Below are 20507 nucleotides of genomic sequence, written 5' to 3' on the forward strand. Positions count from 1 at the left end.
TGTGTGGTGTGTGGGTTGTGTTTGCATTCGAGTTGTTCGCATTGCATTAATGTGCTGAGTATTATTGTTGCCACGACAAGACCCCTGAATTATTCATAGATGCAGAACGCACTTCTCGGCTCCGAATCGTGGCTAACATCAGTCTTCCTCACGAACCCGATTGCTGCACTGGGAAAAAAGACTAGTCGACCATTGAATATATCATGAAATAAACTGAATTATTAGTTATTAAACTAAATAAGTTGACTTTAAATTGGTGTTACTATTTTATTTATTTTTAAGTCATTTTTGTATAAACCGACTGCCATTGATAGATTTTTCATTCGAATGCACAATAATTTACCCTTGCAATTTTCATAAAAATAATAAAATGTTGATTACATTTTGCAAAGTTTAAAAAATGTATAAACGAAAAGCTGATGATCGATTTCTCATTTGAATGCACAATGCACAATGCATTTTTATATAAAAAATATAACGTTATTTCATTTTTATTTGGAAAACCAATTTCTTCCGTATATCATCTATTCATTGGAAAATATTTTTTCTTTCGGACTGGCTCCCATTGAAATTACAGTTCTCTTGGCCAGCTTACGTCTAATTTCCACCTACGCATTGTCTTTGCTGCCCCACCCTTGCCTTTCATCCTCATTTAAATGCAAAATATATTCGTGATGGCGGAGAAATAGAATAGGAAGTGAGTCAGTATGTAACTCCTTCTGCTGACAACGCTCCAATGCAGAAGAAACAAGCTGAGAAATTGAATTGAATTGTTTATTTATGCCAAAAGCAACAACAGAGAGTCACTGCTCCAGCCCATTCCCTTTTAACTTCCCGTAGCAATTTGTTATGCCACGCATGATAGGTGAAAAAGGGGGAAATTTCTGTAGGTGTGACTAGGTACAAATGAAACGAAATAAGCTGCAAATGTTGAAACATTTGGCAGACTCCGACATCTTTAGTACCCCTCTCGTTTCCGCCCTCCTAGACCCGCCCTAAAATTATGCGTCACTGGGGGCGGCAGTTTTCCCAACTTGGCGAAAACCATACGGAGTTTCTTGGGGCCACACCCACACAAACTTGCATTGGAGAAGAGCTTAGTTTGAGTGGCACTCGTATATGGAAACATAGAAGAGGTTTCCATGCGCTTGTATACCAAAAAAGAAACTGTGAAAATTGTTTGGAAATTTAACAGAGAAACCTTTTAATCTAACAATTATGCTGTGTTTGTATATCTTAAAATATGTGATAAGTTTTCATTGAATAGGAATAAACATAAAAAATTTCATTTATATTAATATTACGAGTTACACCTGGTTTTGTATATTTCAAAAATGTTACTATCTATGTTTAAAAAACTTAATGCCCTAAAGTTTATGCCATTTCGTATTAGTTGTCATTTTCCTAATTAAAACTAATTAAAATAATGAAATTTGCTATAAGCCATTTTTAATTGATTAAAATAAACCACTCCAATTTTATATAAACCATCTTAAAGCATTTGTATCCACATTTTCAATAAAATTAAGCTATTAGTCTTTATATAAGTCCTACCACAATTGCTCAGGAGACTTCTTCTGCCCAAAAACTTTTCTCCGACGCTTTTCCCATTTCCACAGTCTTCTGTTTAAGTTCTCCCAAACATTTCCGTCAACCAACTCCAAATAAATTGTTTAAGACGAGCCGACGCGCCTTTCATGTTCAACCCATTTTACCCATACCTAATTGATTAAAAAATAAATAAAATAATATAAATTAGCTAAAAGCATTTTTATTCACATTTTTCAATCAACTTAAGCTATCAAACTTTATAAAACTCCTACCACAAAAGCTGAGGTGACTTCTTTTGCCAAAAACTTTCCTCCAATGCTTTTCCCATTTCCACAGTTTTCAGGTTAAGATCTCCCAAACATTTTGGTCAACCAACTCGAAATAAATAATTTAAGTCGAGCCGCCGCGCCTTTCATGGTCAGTGAAAAAAAAGTAATTTTAATTTTTAGCGCTCATAAATTTTGTAGAGTTGGGTCATTAAAATCAGCCCAAAACTAAAGTGGTTACACCCACCTACCGCCCCGAAAACCGCACCGCCCCCTTCTTCGCTAGAGTGTTGAAAACTAAAAGCCACAGAGAAGCTTTGAGAGCTTTGCCAGCGGTTGGCAGTTTTTGAATTTTGCATAAATTAGATTTAACTCACAACTAGCAGACTAAAAAAAAACTCGCTCAAAAATGGTATAAATTTGCATAAGGAAACAACAACAATGGTCCGGTTATTTTTTCTAGGGTGGATCGTCTATTAGAATAACTAACTATTATCATAAACATTTCAGTCAGTTTGGACAGCGATTGCGGCATAAATTTGGTGGCAAAGGTTTGCGGCGAAGTTTTATGTTGTCTGTTTTTGTCATTTGATGTTTATGGCATGTATTTTTTATGCATATCAATGATTAAATATTTCGTGCATATTTAAAAACTATTAATAACGTTGTGAAGAACTCAAAACAACTAGTCTGAAAATCCAACTGTCAAAACAAGTAGCCCAAAAAAAGGCGGTTAGAAAAGAAACAAATTGGAATGGGTTGAATGTAGATGACATTTGGGTGCAGTCACCATGAACTGCCATATTTGCTCATATCGTCTCCAGTCTCAACTATCGAAATATCCGCCTCACTGAACTTTCAGTTTCTGCCTCTCGATTTCCCTTTTTTTGAGCTCCCAGCAGCCGGTTTTGTAATTAAGAAAAAGTCATCAAAGTCAACGACTATACGATTATTTGCTCTCTCAGCAAACACACATTGTCATTTCCTCTTTTCGCATTTCATTGCAAAACAAATGTCAAGAAAGAAGGGCGCAGGAGGAGAAAAGCTCACTCGGTGTCTCATCGCATCTAATGCGCTTAATGAGAAAGGTGTTGATTGTTGACAGTTGATGTGACACACAGAATCCCCCATTTTCCATTTTTCCGTCATAAGTTTTCTTCTGCAGAAATTCGTCAGACAATTTTACCTGTCGCACAAGCAAAACTTTTTGTGGGTGCAAAAATATTTGTTTTAGTTCGCGAAAATTGAAATAAAATGTGCTTGTTTATAATTTCGCTTGATACTTGGAATGAAAAGCCCTAAAGGGGTTCCCAGGTTAGCAAAAGTTGGGCTGTCATAGAAAATTGGTTGGGGAAAAGTTGGGATTACTTTCCTTCAGTAACTTTGACTTGACTTAAAGTTTACGTTCTTATACTGCCAGCTATCAAAATAATGTGTTCGTTGTGTGAGATATGGCCAGGACTTTGCAAAATTTTTAATGCTGAAAGGTAGACAAATTTATCTTTTTCAAATGCTTGATATTTTAAATTTTCATGTGTTCTTTATACATTTTATCATTGCTGCATCAATATTTTCCTTAACAAAATTTCATCATTTCAATTAATTAACTGAGCACTTTATTTATTAAATACTGAAACTTTCCTGAATGTCACAACAAAATCCATATATATGTAAGGCATTCTGAGCACAAAGGCAAACATTCATCGGTGTACAAATATTTTTAGATATATTTTTTACCCTGTCCATCTGACCAAAGGATCAACTGCAATTTTCTAATGCTCTCGTGTGTGCTATGTTTTTTGTAGCCATTTTCATTGACATACTTCTGTGTCATTGCAATTTTTATCCCCACACACATGTGGAGTGAAAGTTTTTAAAAATCAACAAACAAACAAGCATAACCCACATTTCATGGGGAATTTATTGAGATGTATCGAGCACTATTCACATCCTCATATAAACAGGGGAAAATGGCAAACGGAAGAGGAAGCAACATAAAAAGCCATTCAAATATTTAATGTGTGTGCGCTAGAGAAAAACATTTTCCAAGGCTTATAACGGCTTATTTGGGTTGACTTTTTAAAGCCAACAAAAATGGGAAACAGAATTCCGGACTACAACCTAAACATGCGAGCTCTTAAAAATGTCCAACGAAATAGAAGTTTATCACTTAATTTACACTTTTGAAAATGTACGTTATCGGAAAATTAAATTTAATACAACGAAACTGACAGATATCTTCCAGTTATTTGATTAATTTGACATTTATTTTACCATATAATGACTTCCATGCATTTTAATCAATCAGAAAATGCTATAAAACAAACTGACGTGAGAGAATGGGAAATTTCCATCATAATTGAGAAAATGTTGCAGTCGACTAAATAACAAAACATAGAGGCAAAATTTGCATGAACTGGAACTGATGAATGCGTAAAAATGCTGAAATCCAACGAATGAAATCGAGATGGAGAGCACTCAGAGAACATAATCATAATCGTAAAAAGTAAGTAGAATGAGCTAGCAAATGAAAGTCGTCGTTGGCCCTGGAAAAACAATTTCGAAATTTGCATAGAATTTGTTGTTGTTTTGCTGTTATGAGTTGCACTGATATGCCACGCCCACGAAGGACAGCAATATCTGGCGCCGACAATGGGCGACAAATTATATGCAATGACAAAAATTTATCACATGGAGAGAAAAGAATCGGAGCAGACACATGCAAAACATGTCGCCATGTGAGTGACAATGTTCCCAGGGGGTGTGTTCCACCCCCAGGCCTCCGAAAAAAGCCCCTATTTCTCTGGGCTTGATGGATGTAGCGCCACTTTATGATGTGTGTGTGTTTATGTGTGTGTTCGAGTCAGTCAGGACCTCTCCAGTTTTGATAGATGTATTTTTGGGGCCTCCCATCCTAACTCCGCCCCTTTATTTTTCCCCTGTCTGGTTGCCTGGGAATTATAAGCACGGTTATCATATTCATTTTTTGTTTCTCCTGTTGATTAGTGCCTGTCATGTGCCCGGTCCAGAGCACCTAAATTGATTTTTTATTCAAATTTTGTCAGTTTTTTCACTTGATGGATATAAGCAAAAAGAAACAAGGCACACAAAAAAACCAAACACATTTGCTGATGGGGGAAAAATGCCTGACTAACAAGTTGATTTCCATATGTGAAAGTGATGGAGGCAATGGAGTGAGACATTGGCAGAGAGCATCCCTTTTAGGTCCTTACACATGATGAATAGTTCCAAGGAGATGAGATAATTAGACAAGTCAATTGATTGATTTATGGTTATAGGAAATGTTTAAGCAGAGCGGGATAAATGGTGTCGGTATTAAATGGAAATTTAAGTGGGAGAATTGCAAAAGTCTACTGACTTGATTTGTTTTCTTTTGAAACCATTAAGATAATAAAAGCAATTAAAAAGTCCCACGTCCAAAGTAAATCTAACAGATGCCGTATCTTTAATAAATTGATGAACAATATCCCAAACCCTTCTATCTTCTTAGAAATCTGTGTATTTGATTTCATTTTATCTGCTCTCACCTAACCTCGAAACAACCATAAATAACCTGTAGGCCATCAATTTCCCTTCCCATATTTTTGTCATATTTCTTTGACCTTTCCCACCACCTTGGCCTGTGACCTTTAACTCTTTAAGTTCGTGGCCATCTTCGCTTCTTCAGCAGTCACATTTTCAATTCGATCCTTCGCACACTGAATGGCAAGGATTACAATACAGAACTATTTCCAATATTAGTTTAGAGCTCATCCATCCTGAAGGCATTCGAATATAGTCGAATCAAAGGGAGCAGAGGACATGGCATGCCCAGGACATTCCGAAATATCAAAGGGCAATTCTAATAATATTTGAAATTTACTTTTGTTCTGCCATTTGTCCTCCCACAGCCGCATTCACACATGCCACATGCCAAGACGAGCTCCAGAGCGCTCTTCTCCCTTTGTTCCCCTACATGCCACCTATGTATATCCCTTCTCCATCAAAGGAATCCTGCTTGCCAAGAACGCCTTGGGGTCTTTTGTGGGGCTGGCGGGCGGAGTGGTTTGATGGCGTGGCTTCTGCATATGTTTTACCAAGTTTATTGAAAAATATGCGCTGACAGGTAATATGTCAATGCGTGGGATTTACTTAAGTGCCAACGCCTTCGTCCTGGCATCCTACCTTCCGTATATGTTTTGCCCCCTTGCTCCAGAATAATAGACACGCTGAAGGAGCTGGATTCACTCGCTTGGGCCCCGTATAAGATGTTTACTTTCAGCTCTAAAGAAAATATGGCAGCACTCTGGCAACCGAGGATAAACTAAGTTTGGAGGGGGAACCAATAAAACAACATAGCTGAGCACACTGTAAGGTACCTAAGATACCTGCATTTTCAACAAAGCTTTATTTTTATATTATATTTTATATATAACTCGATATTTTATCTAGCAAATACTTCACCGCTTAAAGCGGACATTAAGTTCATTATTTGTTTAATGAAAATTAAAATAACTATATTCCCTTTTCGCCAATCCTAAGAGCATTGTTCTTTAAATTATTTAGTTCATTTTATTGCAACAAGTTTGTGATTTGCTTTAATAGGTAAGATAGTTTTGTGGTAATGCTGATAAATAAATCTTGTATTAGAAACTACATTATAAGATAAATTTACTATTAATTAGGATTGAGCAATTTGATACCTTTTGTGCCAAGCTATATAATGGAAAACTGCTCCCATTGATGTGAAACCCAATTACATTGTTAACTTAAAGAATAACATAAATTGGAATATTAAACACTCACCGTAAACAAGCAGCTGGCAACGCACACCGCTGCCCAGGATCCAACCCAATATCGGAGAACAGTCCTTTCTCTCTCGGGGAAAAACATGGCATGACATGGGGCTCCGCAGTCATGGAGATCCTGCAGAGGAACAATAACAGAAGCGAATAAGTAAATGTGAAGTGAAGTGGGGGTAAGTGAAGAGGAAGCCTTCAAAGGAGGAAACTCATTTGCAGGCAGCGATTAATTAATAAGGCTTGTATTAAATGTGGGCCAAATTGGATTGAGAGTTGCAATTAAAGAGGATTAAAGGAGGCAGCTTATAGAGCTCGCACACAAATTAATTTGAGAATAAATGAATTAAATCCTAGTTACAGAAGGATTACTAAACGCAATTCCTGAGCATGAAATGGTTGATTATAGAAACAGAAAAAAAAGATAAGATACCAATAAATTTTTTTTTATATTATAATTATTATGGATTTTTTGTAAATTAGGGTTCATAATCAGATCACTATCATTGTGCACAATTTAATAATCTTTCCCACTAACATCACATGTAACATACATAAATAGTAACCATTTATTACTAATATACTTCTGATTTTATTTATTCTTAAGTTGATGATAGGTGCAACCCTTATTAAAAAGTAGAAAATATTTCCTTTACCTGCACAATTTAGAGCCATTTCAAATTAGCATAAATTTGTGAGGACATTTTTGAAATTGTGCCTTCAGGGCAGCACAATCTCTCAAATGACATCAGGGACCAGTACAATGTACAACCCCCATTTGGCAAAAATCTCATCGGACTGACAACTCTGCACTTCCAGTGTCCAAACTCCGGACTCAAACAATAACTGCAGTTTAATGAGATTTCCCGGTACAGAGATCTGAACTCCATTCAAAACCCAACTCAACCTTGAACTCCAAAAAGCTGAGGCGAAATCAACCCCCGCAGAAACAATTGCATTTCGAAGTGCGGCAACAATGCAAACGCACTTACACACACAAACAGTACGCCCTCGTTAAGTGGAAAACGCAAATGAAAACTAGATTTTGTTTGCTTTTAAACTCAGCAAAGTATTTCAAATCATAATTCAGAAAATACTGACAATATTTAATCTAGTTAATTAATTTATAGAACAAAGATGTATAAAAAAATTACTCGAAACACGGTTCATGGTAGGAAATATTGACTGTAAACAACAGCAGACAGTCGAAGGCAACTCCCCAGTTTGGCATTCACTCTGTGGATGTGAGCGAGACAGATGGAAGAGTTCTGGCGCATTGTAAACCGCAAGAGATTTGAATTTTAGATAGCATAACATGCACGCACATAACACACTCAAACAAAACCCCGAGGGCGGGTTTTTTACCCTGTTCGAGTACGAAAAAATATTGTTGCATGGCTTCGCCGCAAAGAGTCTCTCAAAGTGAGCTCAAAACCCAGCTTGGAGATAAAGAAGATCTCTGGACTGCAGCAAGACTTTTTTGGCCCCCCTTTCTCACATCGGAAAAACATTCAGCCCACTGAAAAAAATAACTGTGAAAACCCAAAGTACCCAAAACCGTTTACGTATAGTTGCCCCTGGTAAACTATATAAACCTTAAATAGTATTTTTATGCGAGGATATTCTTCCTATTTAAAGCTATGCCTATACTTGGATACAAAAATTCGCAACAGGTTAAGCAACCAAAATTGATGGCAGGGAGTGATTCTTTTTTACCATTAAATCCTGTTAATACTCTGGCCAAATATTAATTTTTTTCTGTTTTAACATTTCCTTGTTATAAATGTTTCTTATTTTCATTTAAATAGTTACCCAAAAATGTTTATGTCACCCAAAAAAAATTAAAAAACTAAGGGGCTATTATAGCTTCTAGTTAGTAATATTTTTTGCAGTGCAAAACCCTTTGGAGCATAGAAACGCAGAGAGATCAAGGGACCAAAGCTTGGCTGCAGTTGTTCCTCTGTCAAAGAGCAAACTTCCCCCGAATGTGCGGACTGTCCCCGTTCCACAGCCTTCTGTCTGTCTGTGCTTTATTTCAAATTCCCATTAAAAATTTAAAATCCTCCCCCCCCCTGAACACAGCAGCCCCTGGCTTTCCAACATTTTTGGCAATCATCGTTAGGTTAGCGGCGCAAATTGCGTTTTTCTGCTGCTTTGGGGAGCGGCGAAAAGGGAAGATTTAGGGGGAATCGATGCCGGCGATAAGCAAGTGCAGACAGAACGAGATGGCACACTTAGAACTGTTGACTGGGGCAATATTTACGCATATTTGGGGCGCATAAGGAAACGGACCCACAACAATAACATAAAGCAGCAGTGCCGAGGGTTCTTGAGGGAACGGAGAATCTCCTCTAAATTGCCTGCAGTTTTTTTTTTTTTTTTTGCCCAGCCACGTTTATCTGAAATTATTCTGGAAGCTTTTAAGCCTGCTTTAAACCAGGCAAGCAATGAAAATTTATATTTAAATTTTAATGAACTAATTTTGAGGGATTCCAATTGGCCAGCAGCAGAAAATGAGGCTTATTTGGAGAGCCAACATTAGCTGAGATGGCAAATGAAGTTGGATAAAACATTTTCGGTGGTCTTGATAGTCAAGTATAATGATACCTTATGAGTTTTATTTAAGAGCTAAAGCTTTATTTTACTATTCAGCTTTAAGCCATTTTAAAAATATATCGAAATATTTGGTGTTCTCTCTATCAAAATAGTTTTGCCGACCAATTAAGAATATAATTGTTGGATTAACAAATATTTTCTTACACACCTCAGGCTCAACAAAAATAATTATATTTTCAAGCTAGTACTTAAACTCAGCAATTGCTAAATTGTATGTTCTTCTTATTCAACTTTCGTTATGGGCAAACTTTACTTACTGGAAAAATATAATTAAATTGTTCTTCTATCTTGTAATCTTCTCCACATGACCATAACATTTATCAGGCTCGTTCCACTTAGGATTTTATATCTTGGTTCTATCAGCAATCGCTTCCTGTTGCTCTGGTCAATAGATCTATCCGCCGATCCATCCATCTATCTTTATTACCAAACCAAAATCAAACAGACTGCCCCTTCTATGGGTAATTGTAGCCCCCACATCCCCACTTATACCTTAAAGAATAAAATGCCCCCAGAGCAGTCGACAACAACAACTAGTTGCAACATTGACCAAAACGAAAGGAGTCGAGAGACTTGCATTGTTAGTCGTAGTTGCTGCTGTCCCTTTGTATATATATATTTATTTTATATATTTTTTTTCTGTTCTGGGCTCCAGACCGGGATCCCATTGTCTTGCGATTTTTATGAGGCATGTATAAATAATTGCGCCCAAAGGCCGCCGACATAAGTTTTCATGCCGCGTGAGCATCCGACCATCAGCAGCAGCTAAAAGCTGGGGAATCAGTAACAACAAGAGCTGGACAGCGACTAAACCGCCCTGCAAGAGTCCACCCTATCCGCCTACCTCCTCCTTGAATGCACCATGCCGCCTTTTACACGAAAAAAAAATGTTCCACAAAATATTTCATCTCTGGCATACTATAACTATATGTCACACAAAAATAAATTCTCTACTATTCAATGCAAAATTATATAAAACATTTTCAACGGAAGTAATACAATGTTTTTTCTTTGTGTAGTCTAAATGTGCCAACTACAAGATCCAAACAATACAGAAAATTTCGTTAAAGTTGTATTTTTTTGCGCCAGCGGCTACAAATAAAACACAACAAAAAAGAGGTGGGCAAGGCATGAAGAATGGGAATGGGCAAGGGTTTCGCAGTTGTGGAGAAGAGCCAGAGTCATAAACCAAGTTTAGCTAACATTTAAGGAGTTTTTAATTTATTATAGATAAATTTTATGCCGTCGCGAGTTATGAAAGGCCAAAGGGAATGAGGGAAAGGAGTGCAGCCAGCGCAAAGGGAATCCTTCCAGCTGGCCGTCGCTTCACGTTTTAGTTGGGGGCGTGTTGATGATGATGGTGGAAGCTGCAAATTATTACCACTCTGAGAGATGAGGCAACTGAAACACAGGCCGAGTCTTTATGCAAGAAACAGTGGGCTTAAAGGCAATAGAAATTGGTTGTGAAATATATTTGTACCGAAATGGAAAGGGACATGTTAAATTCGTTTTTAAGAAAGAGCCAACTTAAATGTTAATGTATTTTTATTTAAAGGTTAATAACAGATGAAACAATTTATATAAATATTATTTATATAAAAAGTTATTCCACTTCCCTTTTGAAAAAACCTTCCTTGGTTTTCAAATAATACTAAAACAACAGACTTTTAAACTTTTCTCTTTTTTTAAAAAATTGAAATTAAAAACTATTCCAATTCCACTATGCACCTAAGGCTGAAAAACTTTGTTTAAATGTTTCCAGACTTCCTCCTTCTCCTAATCCTCCTCCTGCAGGCGTCAATCCCCTTCTCGTACTTTTTAGACAACCCTCGGACAGCGTTAATGAAGATTCTCCCCATATAGACGGCATATGTTTGCTTGTGTGCCATTTTTGGGGGTGTTGCTGACGTTGTTAAAGTCAAAATAGACAGAGCAACAGACAGCAGGAAAGAGAGCAAACAGGAAACGAAACGAGACGGAGAGTTCAAATGTCCTAGGGTGGATTCGAACAGGAAGATATAGGCAGGAGGATGTTCCACGATGGCCGGCTGACAACTCTCCGTCCGTCACTGTACTGTTTTTCTTTCTGCACAGACAGACAAGAACAACAATTTGAATTCAATAAGGAAGCGGCGGCAAGAAGAAGCCAAGTATATTCCCACTCAGGTCAAGAGTTCAAATGGTCAGAAAGACCCAGAATAATCATAAAAAGGAGTCAAAGAGCCAGACAACAAATTCCCCGAAAATAAAAAGCGAGTCACACATTTTCCTTTGCTGACCGCAACACAATGGAAGGCGGCTAAAAAAAAATGCCTGCTCATAATTTATTAATATTATTGGTTGGGGGTCAGCCAAGTTGGACCCACATGAAAACCCACTACACCCCTCACAAATTACACATGTCGACACTTTATTAAAAGCAGAGAGAAGAAAAAAAGGGTTTTAAGGACTTTGATTCCATATTGGAGGATTTTAAGGTCCGCTTTGTTATTTTTTTTTTTTTGGGTCTTGCGGTCTGCCAAAAATGAAACCGATCCGGAGGCTATAAAATGTCGACCCGTCCATATGTTGGCTGCGTTATGGAAGGAGAAGAGCCGGTGGTTTAGGATCCGGAGGCCCAACAACTTTTGGCGCGATTTCCTCTTATTTTGGCTTAACGCCCCTTTTTGGTGTGGCCGGGAGATGTGTTTAACCCTTTCAGGGCCAAAAGCAGAGCAGAAAGAGGAAACAAAAAGGAATTGCTGTTAAGGTCTACACTTGACTACATGCAAATTATGCCCCCAGCGAAAGCACAAAAGAGAAACCGAAGTAAAAGGTGAAGCGGACGACGGGCTGAAGGACGAATGAGGTGGGTTAAATGGCATCGGCATCGGCATCTCCTTTAACCCTCTGGCTGGCTGACTGCGTCCTCCCCTTGATTACAGCCCATGTAATTTTAATGGATATTTATAATGAGCATCTGTTTTAAATTTTTACGTATTTTTTCGTCCTTTGTTTCCCGCCTGAAAAGGTGACACGGCACAAGGTCCAAGGCCCGGAGATATGTGAATTGTTGTCGGGTCATTTTTAGGAGCCGGAGTTGGGTTAAGGTACATGCAGCAACAAAAACGACATCACATGCAAGGTGTTAAGCTGGGGGAATTTTTTATGTTGCTTCGCTCATATGAATATAATATTTATAAAGGACTACAGGTGGCAAGCCCCACTTTATTTCCCATTTCCTCTTCCAGAACCTACGTAATTAGCTATTGAAAAAAGGGTTCTGCATATGAGTTAGGGCTGTTAAGGTGAGTGGCTAGCCACCATTCTTTTTACACTAATTGCTTAAATTATTCATCATCATATTATTACGAATTAAATATTGACATTTTCTGAAAAAGTAACTGGCGCTAATTATGGGTTATCCCTAATGTATGTAGTATTTTATTTTATTATAGCCATATTTTTTTTAATTTTTTAGATTATCTCTCATTAAAACTGTATAGCTATCTATAATTTACTTTGTCTATTAAACTATAATTTAATTTGATTATTTAGCTTATGAGTTTTCAAATTTACATTTTATGTGTAAATGAAATAACATCTTTACCACTTGTTAGTTATATTTATTGTATTTATGCATAAAAGTATTGCTGGCCAGAATTCCCTTTAAATTTCTTAATAAATATTTTCATATCCCATGTTTGATCCAATCCAAGTTACTTAAAAACATTCATCTATCACTTTCATTTATAAGTACTTATGCGTAAATATTTCAACAAACATTCCATCTATCAAATTAATCCTAGTTTGCTGCGGGGCACGACATATTTTTGCCCCCCTTATCTTCTGCGATAAACATTCCCAGCCAAGTTTCTTTCCCTCTCGAGCATACAAATCCCAGTTAATGTCAACTAAATGCTTACAACTTAAAACCAACTTAAACCCGAGTTAAAGCTTTTCCCACACAAAACTTCTACGCATATACAAAGATAACTGGCACCCCCGATTTGAGTATATAACAAATATTTATCGGCCATGCACATCACGTAGTTCCGAGTGGAGTGGAGAATATGGGAAAGCGGATTGCTGGCGGAAAATGGAGAGGGAATGACAACGTGACACTGACACTCATTGACCAGCTGACGGCCTCAAATACACGTTAAACATGCTAACCGATATAGTGTGGGCAATGGGGGCGGCAAGGGCGTGGCTGATCTCCAGTCACATCATTCAGCATCACGGGGCATTAAGTCAAATGCAAATTGAAGCATTTATTGGGAACACAGTGGCAAACATACTGTCAGGAATGTTTGAGCATGTTGGAAGATGCGGAAAAGCTTGCAGCTAAGTGTTCTCGAAGAGCATGTTGCTGAGAACAGTGAAATTGATTTAACAAATAACATTTGTTGCCTTAAACCTTACAAGGCCGGGACAAATATTAAATACAAAGTTTAAAAGCTTATTTACGATTGAAGATTAGATTGTAATTTATTATTTGAATGTAATTTAAAATTGTTACAATATTACTTAAACTGAATGATTTCGACTACACGGAAGTCAAGTTAAAACTTAAAAGAAATTTCTAAATGTTAAGCAATTCTTTCCAAAAAATATTTCCCGAATTCATAGCTAACTGTTTCCAAAGAACTGTTGGTACAAAGGATTGAAGTGGGACGAGCAGGTGCAGCCCGAAAGAGCGAGATGATTATAAGTGGGAAGAAAGAGAGAGGGACAGGAGCAGCATTCCCACTTTCTACCAAAACCTGTACCTGGCCACGTATCCCTCTCTCTTTCCCTACTCTTATCGCTATCTCATTCTTGACATTGACATGCAGACAGCAGCAAACGCAGCAAAATTTTGGTTTGACATTTTGGCAGCCGTTCCAGCCGCTTCCCTCTAATTGCACAAGGGGAAAAGTGGGGGAAAAACTCTGGTAAAATGTGGAGAGAAAGACTCCTCTTTGCATGCTGTCTCGACACGCTTCAGTTCGGTTTTGCCCCCGCTTGCCACCAACATTTTCCCCTTGCGACTGCTGCATAATTTGACATATTAATTTTTAGTTGGCTGTCAAGCCTCTGAATGACAACAACTAATGAGCAGAGCGAGCCGAAAAGAAAACCCATTGACTTTTCCCAACTCCCACTTTTTCCTCCTTTTAAACATTTTCCCCCCTGTTGAGCTGACTTTTTGTTCTCTAACCAATTGCACCTTCTCAGTTGGTGGCCTTTTCCCCTGGTCTTCAGATTACATAGAAAAAAATAAATTTATTCTAAGTCAATATAACAATTCTTATAAAAAAAAAAATTATTAATTTATGAAACTTAAAATGATAAATATAATTGTTGTGACAGATACAAAATTCTGTAGTCTCAAAATATTTTCCAAAAATTTGGTATTTCTTATTAAAATCAAACATTTTATATAGAAAATTGTCCAAAATTGTTTTTTTATGTGGTGCCATTTTGTGTAAGTGTACATATTGTTCCATATTAAAGCGACTTCATCGGATATTCTGTTTTGTCTTCGTTTTTCTGGCTTTGAGCCTCGACGGTCGGGGCATAATTTAATAAATTTATGAAATTTAATAGAGAGGAACGTGTTTGCTGGCCACAAATTTGTGGTGGTTCTGCTCTTGAAATTTATATGCCTGCGGTATCCCAGGGCGATTGGGAGGGGCGGTACATACAGGGGAACCCTGTGTTAAAGTGGGCGTGACTGCTGCTTATTGGAGGGAGAGATGGGTGGACTATCAAGATGTTACTTACGACAAGACTGAGAAATATCATAGACAATTTGTCCACAAATGATGCAACATTTATCAACGTTTTCTGATTATTTATTCGAATGTTTTAGATCTAATCTAATATTGTTTAAAATTTATCAAACCATATTCCTTAGAATGCTCTAAAAAGCAATATCAGTAAATCAGTTTATCTTTCCTATATTTAATAGCGATTTAAAAATTTAAGAACAAGTTCTCTGTGTCTTTTATGGACAAGTGCTCTTTTATGTTTTTGTCTTCGGCGTTAATGTCGGACAAAAAATAAAGAACAAGCGACAAGGTTACTTAATATTTTATACTTCTAACTAACAGCAGTCTTTTAGAAAACCGCACCTTGCTCGAGAGTCACTAGTTGTATTTTTTTATGTTTTCAAGAACTCCTCCCCCATATAGATTCCCATCTGTGACAAATCCGCAGCTTAACACCGATCATTAACCATATATCAAAGATGACTGTAAATAGTCCTCCGCACAGCGCATAAAGTCGCAGCAATAAAGTAAGATGCCCAATGAGCTTTGTCAGATTCAAACTACCAAAACGGTAATTTGGTTTCATGGAGTGTCGCCTATAAGCCTATAACAGCCAACGGTCCATTTGAAGTCCCATCCCCACCGCCACACACACCACACCTACCCCACACCCCAGCCCATTGCCCCTATCTTTGGTTACACGCAATAGGAACAAAATCATGGGGAGTTAAGGTACACCAAGAAAAACTTCTACACTACTTAAGATAATTTGAGTTTGAATATAGCTGTTGTTGTATTTCAACACAATTTCACTATTTAAATTGTAGTGTTTAAAAATATGCTTCAATATGGTAGCAACCGTAGTGTGATCATTTTAAAAGGAGATAATATATTGGATATGTTCAAGAAAACTCTACAATTCAAACAGAGATCGATCTTTTGACCCATATATATATATATATATCGCATATTCAGCATGATCTTTACAAAATTAGTCACATTGATTTACTTAGATTAGAAAAACGTAGTGTAAGGTCATTAAATCCTAACCATAATTGTTTAATTATTTTAAGTCTTGTATGCCGTTTTCCACTGTGTAGAAGAAATCAACATAGAACACACAAAATATTACAACAATTTGCATAAAGCCTGTTACTGTTACGATTTCGAGACGTCGGCCAAAACGACGGCGGCGATGGCGATTCCAACAGCGATGGGATGGCGATGGCGTCTGTGGCATGCAACATCCGAGATACAGATACGCCACTAGCCACGCGGCTAACGGCGAAAAGTGTGCGCTGGACGCTCCTGAAGTACATGCACGTACATCAAAGATGGAATGGAGATGGAGTTGGGAATGGGGATGGGGATGTGGATGTGGATGGTGTGGTGCTGTTTGGACTGCGGATAGGATGGGATCGGGTCGAGATGCCAGGCTACACGTACAGTTAGACGGAGGCGTTCGCAGAGCCGGTTTCCCTTGCTCCTGGACACCGGACTATACTATTATAATTACAAGAACAACAAGTTATGGCAGGTGCCAGGGATCCATGAAAAGCGAACAAGCGAAATGTGAACAAAGCTCGACTCGGCCTGTCAGCCGGGGATTTAATGCTGGAAATTATATATCATTTTAATAATAACGCATCAAATTACATCAACGAAATACTCGTGCCGAGACAAAGCGTCTAGGAAATGAAAGATCAAACTGTGATTGGAGTTTCTTCTGTGGTAGGTACAACCATTGCTTTGTGTGCGATTTCTGCGAAAAGGGAGAGAACAGCAATGAATGGATGTCATTGCTCAAAGAGAGACAATGTGGGGTATTATCTCAGCCTGATATTTAGTGAACGAATTACTTCCTTAATTATTAAGAATTTTATTGCTAGATGGGAGTTTAATAGGCTGGTGATGAATGATGCAGAGTAGTACTTTGGTGCTGAATTTCACTGGTTCCGAATCAAATTGATTATTGCTAAGAAAAACGGTTATAAAATTAGTTCACAAGATTAAATTTAGTATCAATTTTATGTAAGTTCACTAAAAATGAATTGCCCTTTTAATATTGAACATATATTGAAGTCATGTTACTGTGTATGTTTTTACTACTATCTGTAAATTAGGAAATTCAAAAAAATTAAAATCTATGCTTTGTTCTTATGTATTTTATATCTGTACATTTCTTAACTTTCAATTTAGAAAATTATTTTGATTGGCCCACCTACTTGCTATGAATTCCCACGTTATTATTTCTATTAACCTCTACCGCTTTGCTGTTTGGCAGAAACTTCCGTAAAGCATTCTTCCCCTTTGCCAATTTAATTTTGGCTTTATTCAATTTCAATACGTTTATCTCGAGCTCCGTGCTCTGTGATTGGTAAAAACAATCAATCAGCGTGCCTTGGCTCCCTGCTGCCACTGTTTTCGAGGATAGATAACTTTCAGATATCATATCACGTACAAACTGAGAATACTGAATGCTCCTTTCCCCGCACTGCTAACTGTCAGATACAAAACCTTCGTACTCGAAACGCGAATGCTAGGCACTTGTGCACATCTCGTCGACTGACATCGACCCCATCTATGCTAGCTGCATAATCCCTGCTCGCCAGCAAAAACTTCATATTCCTCATTCCAGACCCAATAAACCGAAACCACTTGACGTTGGCTGCTCTAAGCCGAGTGCGCATTAACTAAAAGCCGCCACTATCGACAGAGGAGGAGCAAAATAAAAAACATTTACTGAAAACTATTTGCAACAATTTTTCACAGTCAGCTGCCATAATTTTTCACACAAAACCCCAGCCAGATAAACAGGGTCTGGTGCTTTTTTTTGCTTTTATTTTAACACTTTAAACGATGACGTTTAGACGGGAAGGGGATTGAGGATTGAGGATGGGATATACCGATGGGTTATAGTGGATTTGTGGATGCAGCGGTGCATTTCCATTTCTCGGTACGCTGGCCAACACTTTGTAATCAAGCATGGAGTAAGGGGCTTTGACTTTGCACGTTAAAAAAAATATTTTAAATTTTTAGATTATGTCTTACAAAAATAACTATAGGGCTCGAAGAAGTGTTTTTTTTTTTTGTAAATAAAAATTCCTTTGCAAATATTTAAATTGTTTATTTTACTCTGTCATTTTTCCAGTCATATTCCTTGTTTTGAAATGTTGGTACATAAATATTCCTCAATTTTTAAATTGTTTGAAGCTAAAGTTCTAAGTTAGTACTATAGCTTCTCATGTAATTGAGTGTGAAGATTACTAAACAAATGTTATATGAATTTGAAAATATATAAAAATTTCATTTAATATTGGGTGTTTTGGTGTCGAATTTTAAAGCCAATGAATTTTAAAAACATATGCAATTTTGCAACAGTACAAATATTGAAGAATACTAATTAAACTTCTTTAAAATATCTAAAAATGTTATAAGATTTTCTATATATTGAAATTTAGACGCTAACCTAATGGCAAATTTAAATTTTTGTCAGTGTGGGCCCCTGCATTTTACTGCAGATGCCTCGCTCGAATACAGATACAGATATACACCACAATTTATCTCACAGTTTGCAGTCTAAACAAAACCGACTGGCCCGTGGGGAAGTTTTTAGCTGCTCAGCGGCAGGCTCATCGGAATCATCGGACTCATCTCCTGCCGGACCATTTGCCATGTCCGCATCCGCATTGTCCAGTTTCCTGGCCCTTTGCCCCAGACTCTCTAACCCAGCGACAGCGATAAATGTTTCAGCGCGGCAAACACAAACTACGAGACTTCGGGAAATATACAAATGATTTCGTATTTATTTCAACCGTGTTCGCAACGATGACAGCCCAGCACATTTCTCTGGATCCAGAGGGTCCTTCGTTCCGACTCACTACCAATTTTCCCCCGTGGCCCAGCTCGCTTTGGCAAACTTTCAGTGAGGTTAGTCTAATTATCTATGCGGGTTTGTTCGCTTTTACCATGGGAACAGGGGTCTCCATGGCAGAAACGGCCGTAATTGATGAGCTTAAGGGGGAAACCTGGATGTACGATACCCATGTCGGATTCCTAAAACTGATTTAGATTAGCTTTAGACTGTTTTCCTATTAGCTGAACATCGTCTGCTGCTCACCGATATGCGTAAACAAGGCTGTAATTGTTTTGAGTTTTTTAATTACTTTTTGTATTACCTAGCTAAATTATTATTGTTATTTCCAATCTGTGTATTGAAATGTTATGTATGTGATCCTTATTTCTCTTTAAACAACGGTATTTATCATCGGTAGTGTGCACTTTATTCATATTTACATAAACTTTAAAAATTGAATTTTTAATTAATGATTTGCCATGGTCTGCAGGCCAACTGTCTCACGATCGATAGTACCAACCTTAATATACTGGTATAATGCTTATTTTAATATATCATATTTTAAGCAAATGTACAACGATTTAAAAACTTTTCGCTCCCTTGACACTTTCCTTTCAAAGTTTCCCACACTCACGCTATACATCGAATTTCCATTTAATTGCCAACTTTATTTCAGACGCGGCTTTTCAGACTCTCTTTGACTACCTTGAACAGTTTAAGCCGATTCAATTTAGTGAATGCAATCCGGAGTTAATGCGAAATGCTTTGATTAATTTTCGGGCTCTATATAATGGCATTGGTAATACGACTACCATGGAAAAGTTGTTTGTACAAAAGTTCTCATTTTTTGCGCGGTACCGGCACCGGACAATGACTGTGGCTCCCATGGAGAGCATAAAACTAAGATAAAGCCGCCGACTTTTTATGCAGCATTTATTTTCATTTATTATGAGAATGTTTTTTGCACTGCGATAACACTCCGGGAGGTGAGAGGGAAAAAAGGAAAATAAAATACAACATGACACACAATCGCTCATTGATTTCGCGCAATCCTCAGTGACCCATGCCCATCCACAATTTCTTTTGTGCCTGCTGATAAATGATTTCAATATTTATTTATACGAAAAGGGAAGAAAAAAGCAGAATCTGCGGGGCTTCAAATTGCGTCAAAAGCCTGTCAGTCTCATTAATTTCCGCTCGAACAGCAACAACAGCGAATAAAAGAAAAAATAAAAAAAAATCGAGATGGGCCGACCAACATTCAAATGCTTTGTGTGGCTCTCTGGATATTCAATTGCTGGAAAATGCTTTGCGTCCATGGAAAACTATCTGCTAATGAAGGCTCAACCTGCCGCTCGGACAGGAAGCGCTTTTCAGCCCTGCTTCTGATCCAGGAAATGCTATTGGGCCACGGGGAGCGGGATTCGAAATGGGGTTCCTGGGGAAGTGACTCAGCATTTGGCATTGAATCCATTGTGAACGCCGCTTGCGGGCCAAATTTATCAGTCATCGCTGCCGGGCTTAAAGGTTCTGCTTTCCAATAAGATAGAGTACTGATAGACGATGAATACTTTGGGCTGAAAATAGAGTTGGTATTGAAAAGAGTACCCCAACTTTTTCAGGCGAGGCTTTAAATAAATGTAAAGCATTCTTGTTAGGAGTGTGATTAATTATACCATCACTT

At 37.7% G+C, this 20507-nt stretch overlaps 1 protein-coding gene across 2 annotated transcripts in view; it reads right to left on the reverse strand.

The window, feature by feature from the left end:
* The window catches only part of LOC108143210 (frizzled), a 102922-nt gene that overhangs the window by 63178 nt on the left and 19237 nt on the right, over nucleotides 1–20507 (reverse strand). For both annotated transcript variants that reach the window (XM_017267495.2, XM_017267496.1), the window contains exon 2: nucleotides 6624–6743. In XM_017267495.2, the coding sequence (XP_017122984.1) occupies nucleotides 6624–6743 (120 nt within the window). The remainder of the gene's footprint in view (nucleotides 1–6623; nucleotides 6744–20507) is intronic.

This window comes from Drosophila elegans, unplaced genomic scaffold (genome assembly GCF_018152505.1).
Source record: "Drosophila elegans isolate 14027-0461.03 unplaced genomic scaffold, ASM1815250v1 contig_208, whole genome shotgun sequence".
NCBI lineage: Eukaryota > Metazoa > Arthropoda > Insecta > Diptera > Drosophilidae > Drosophila > Drosophila elegans.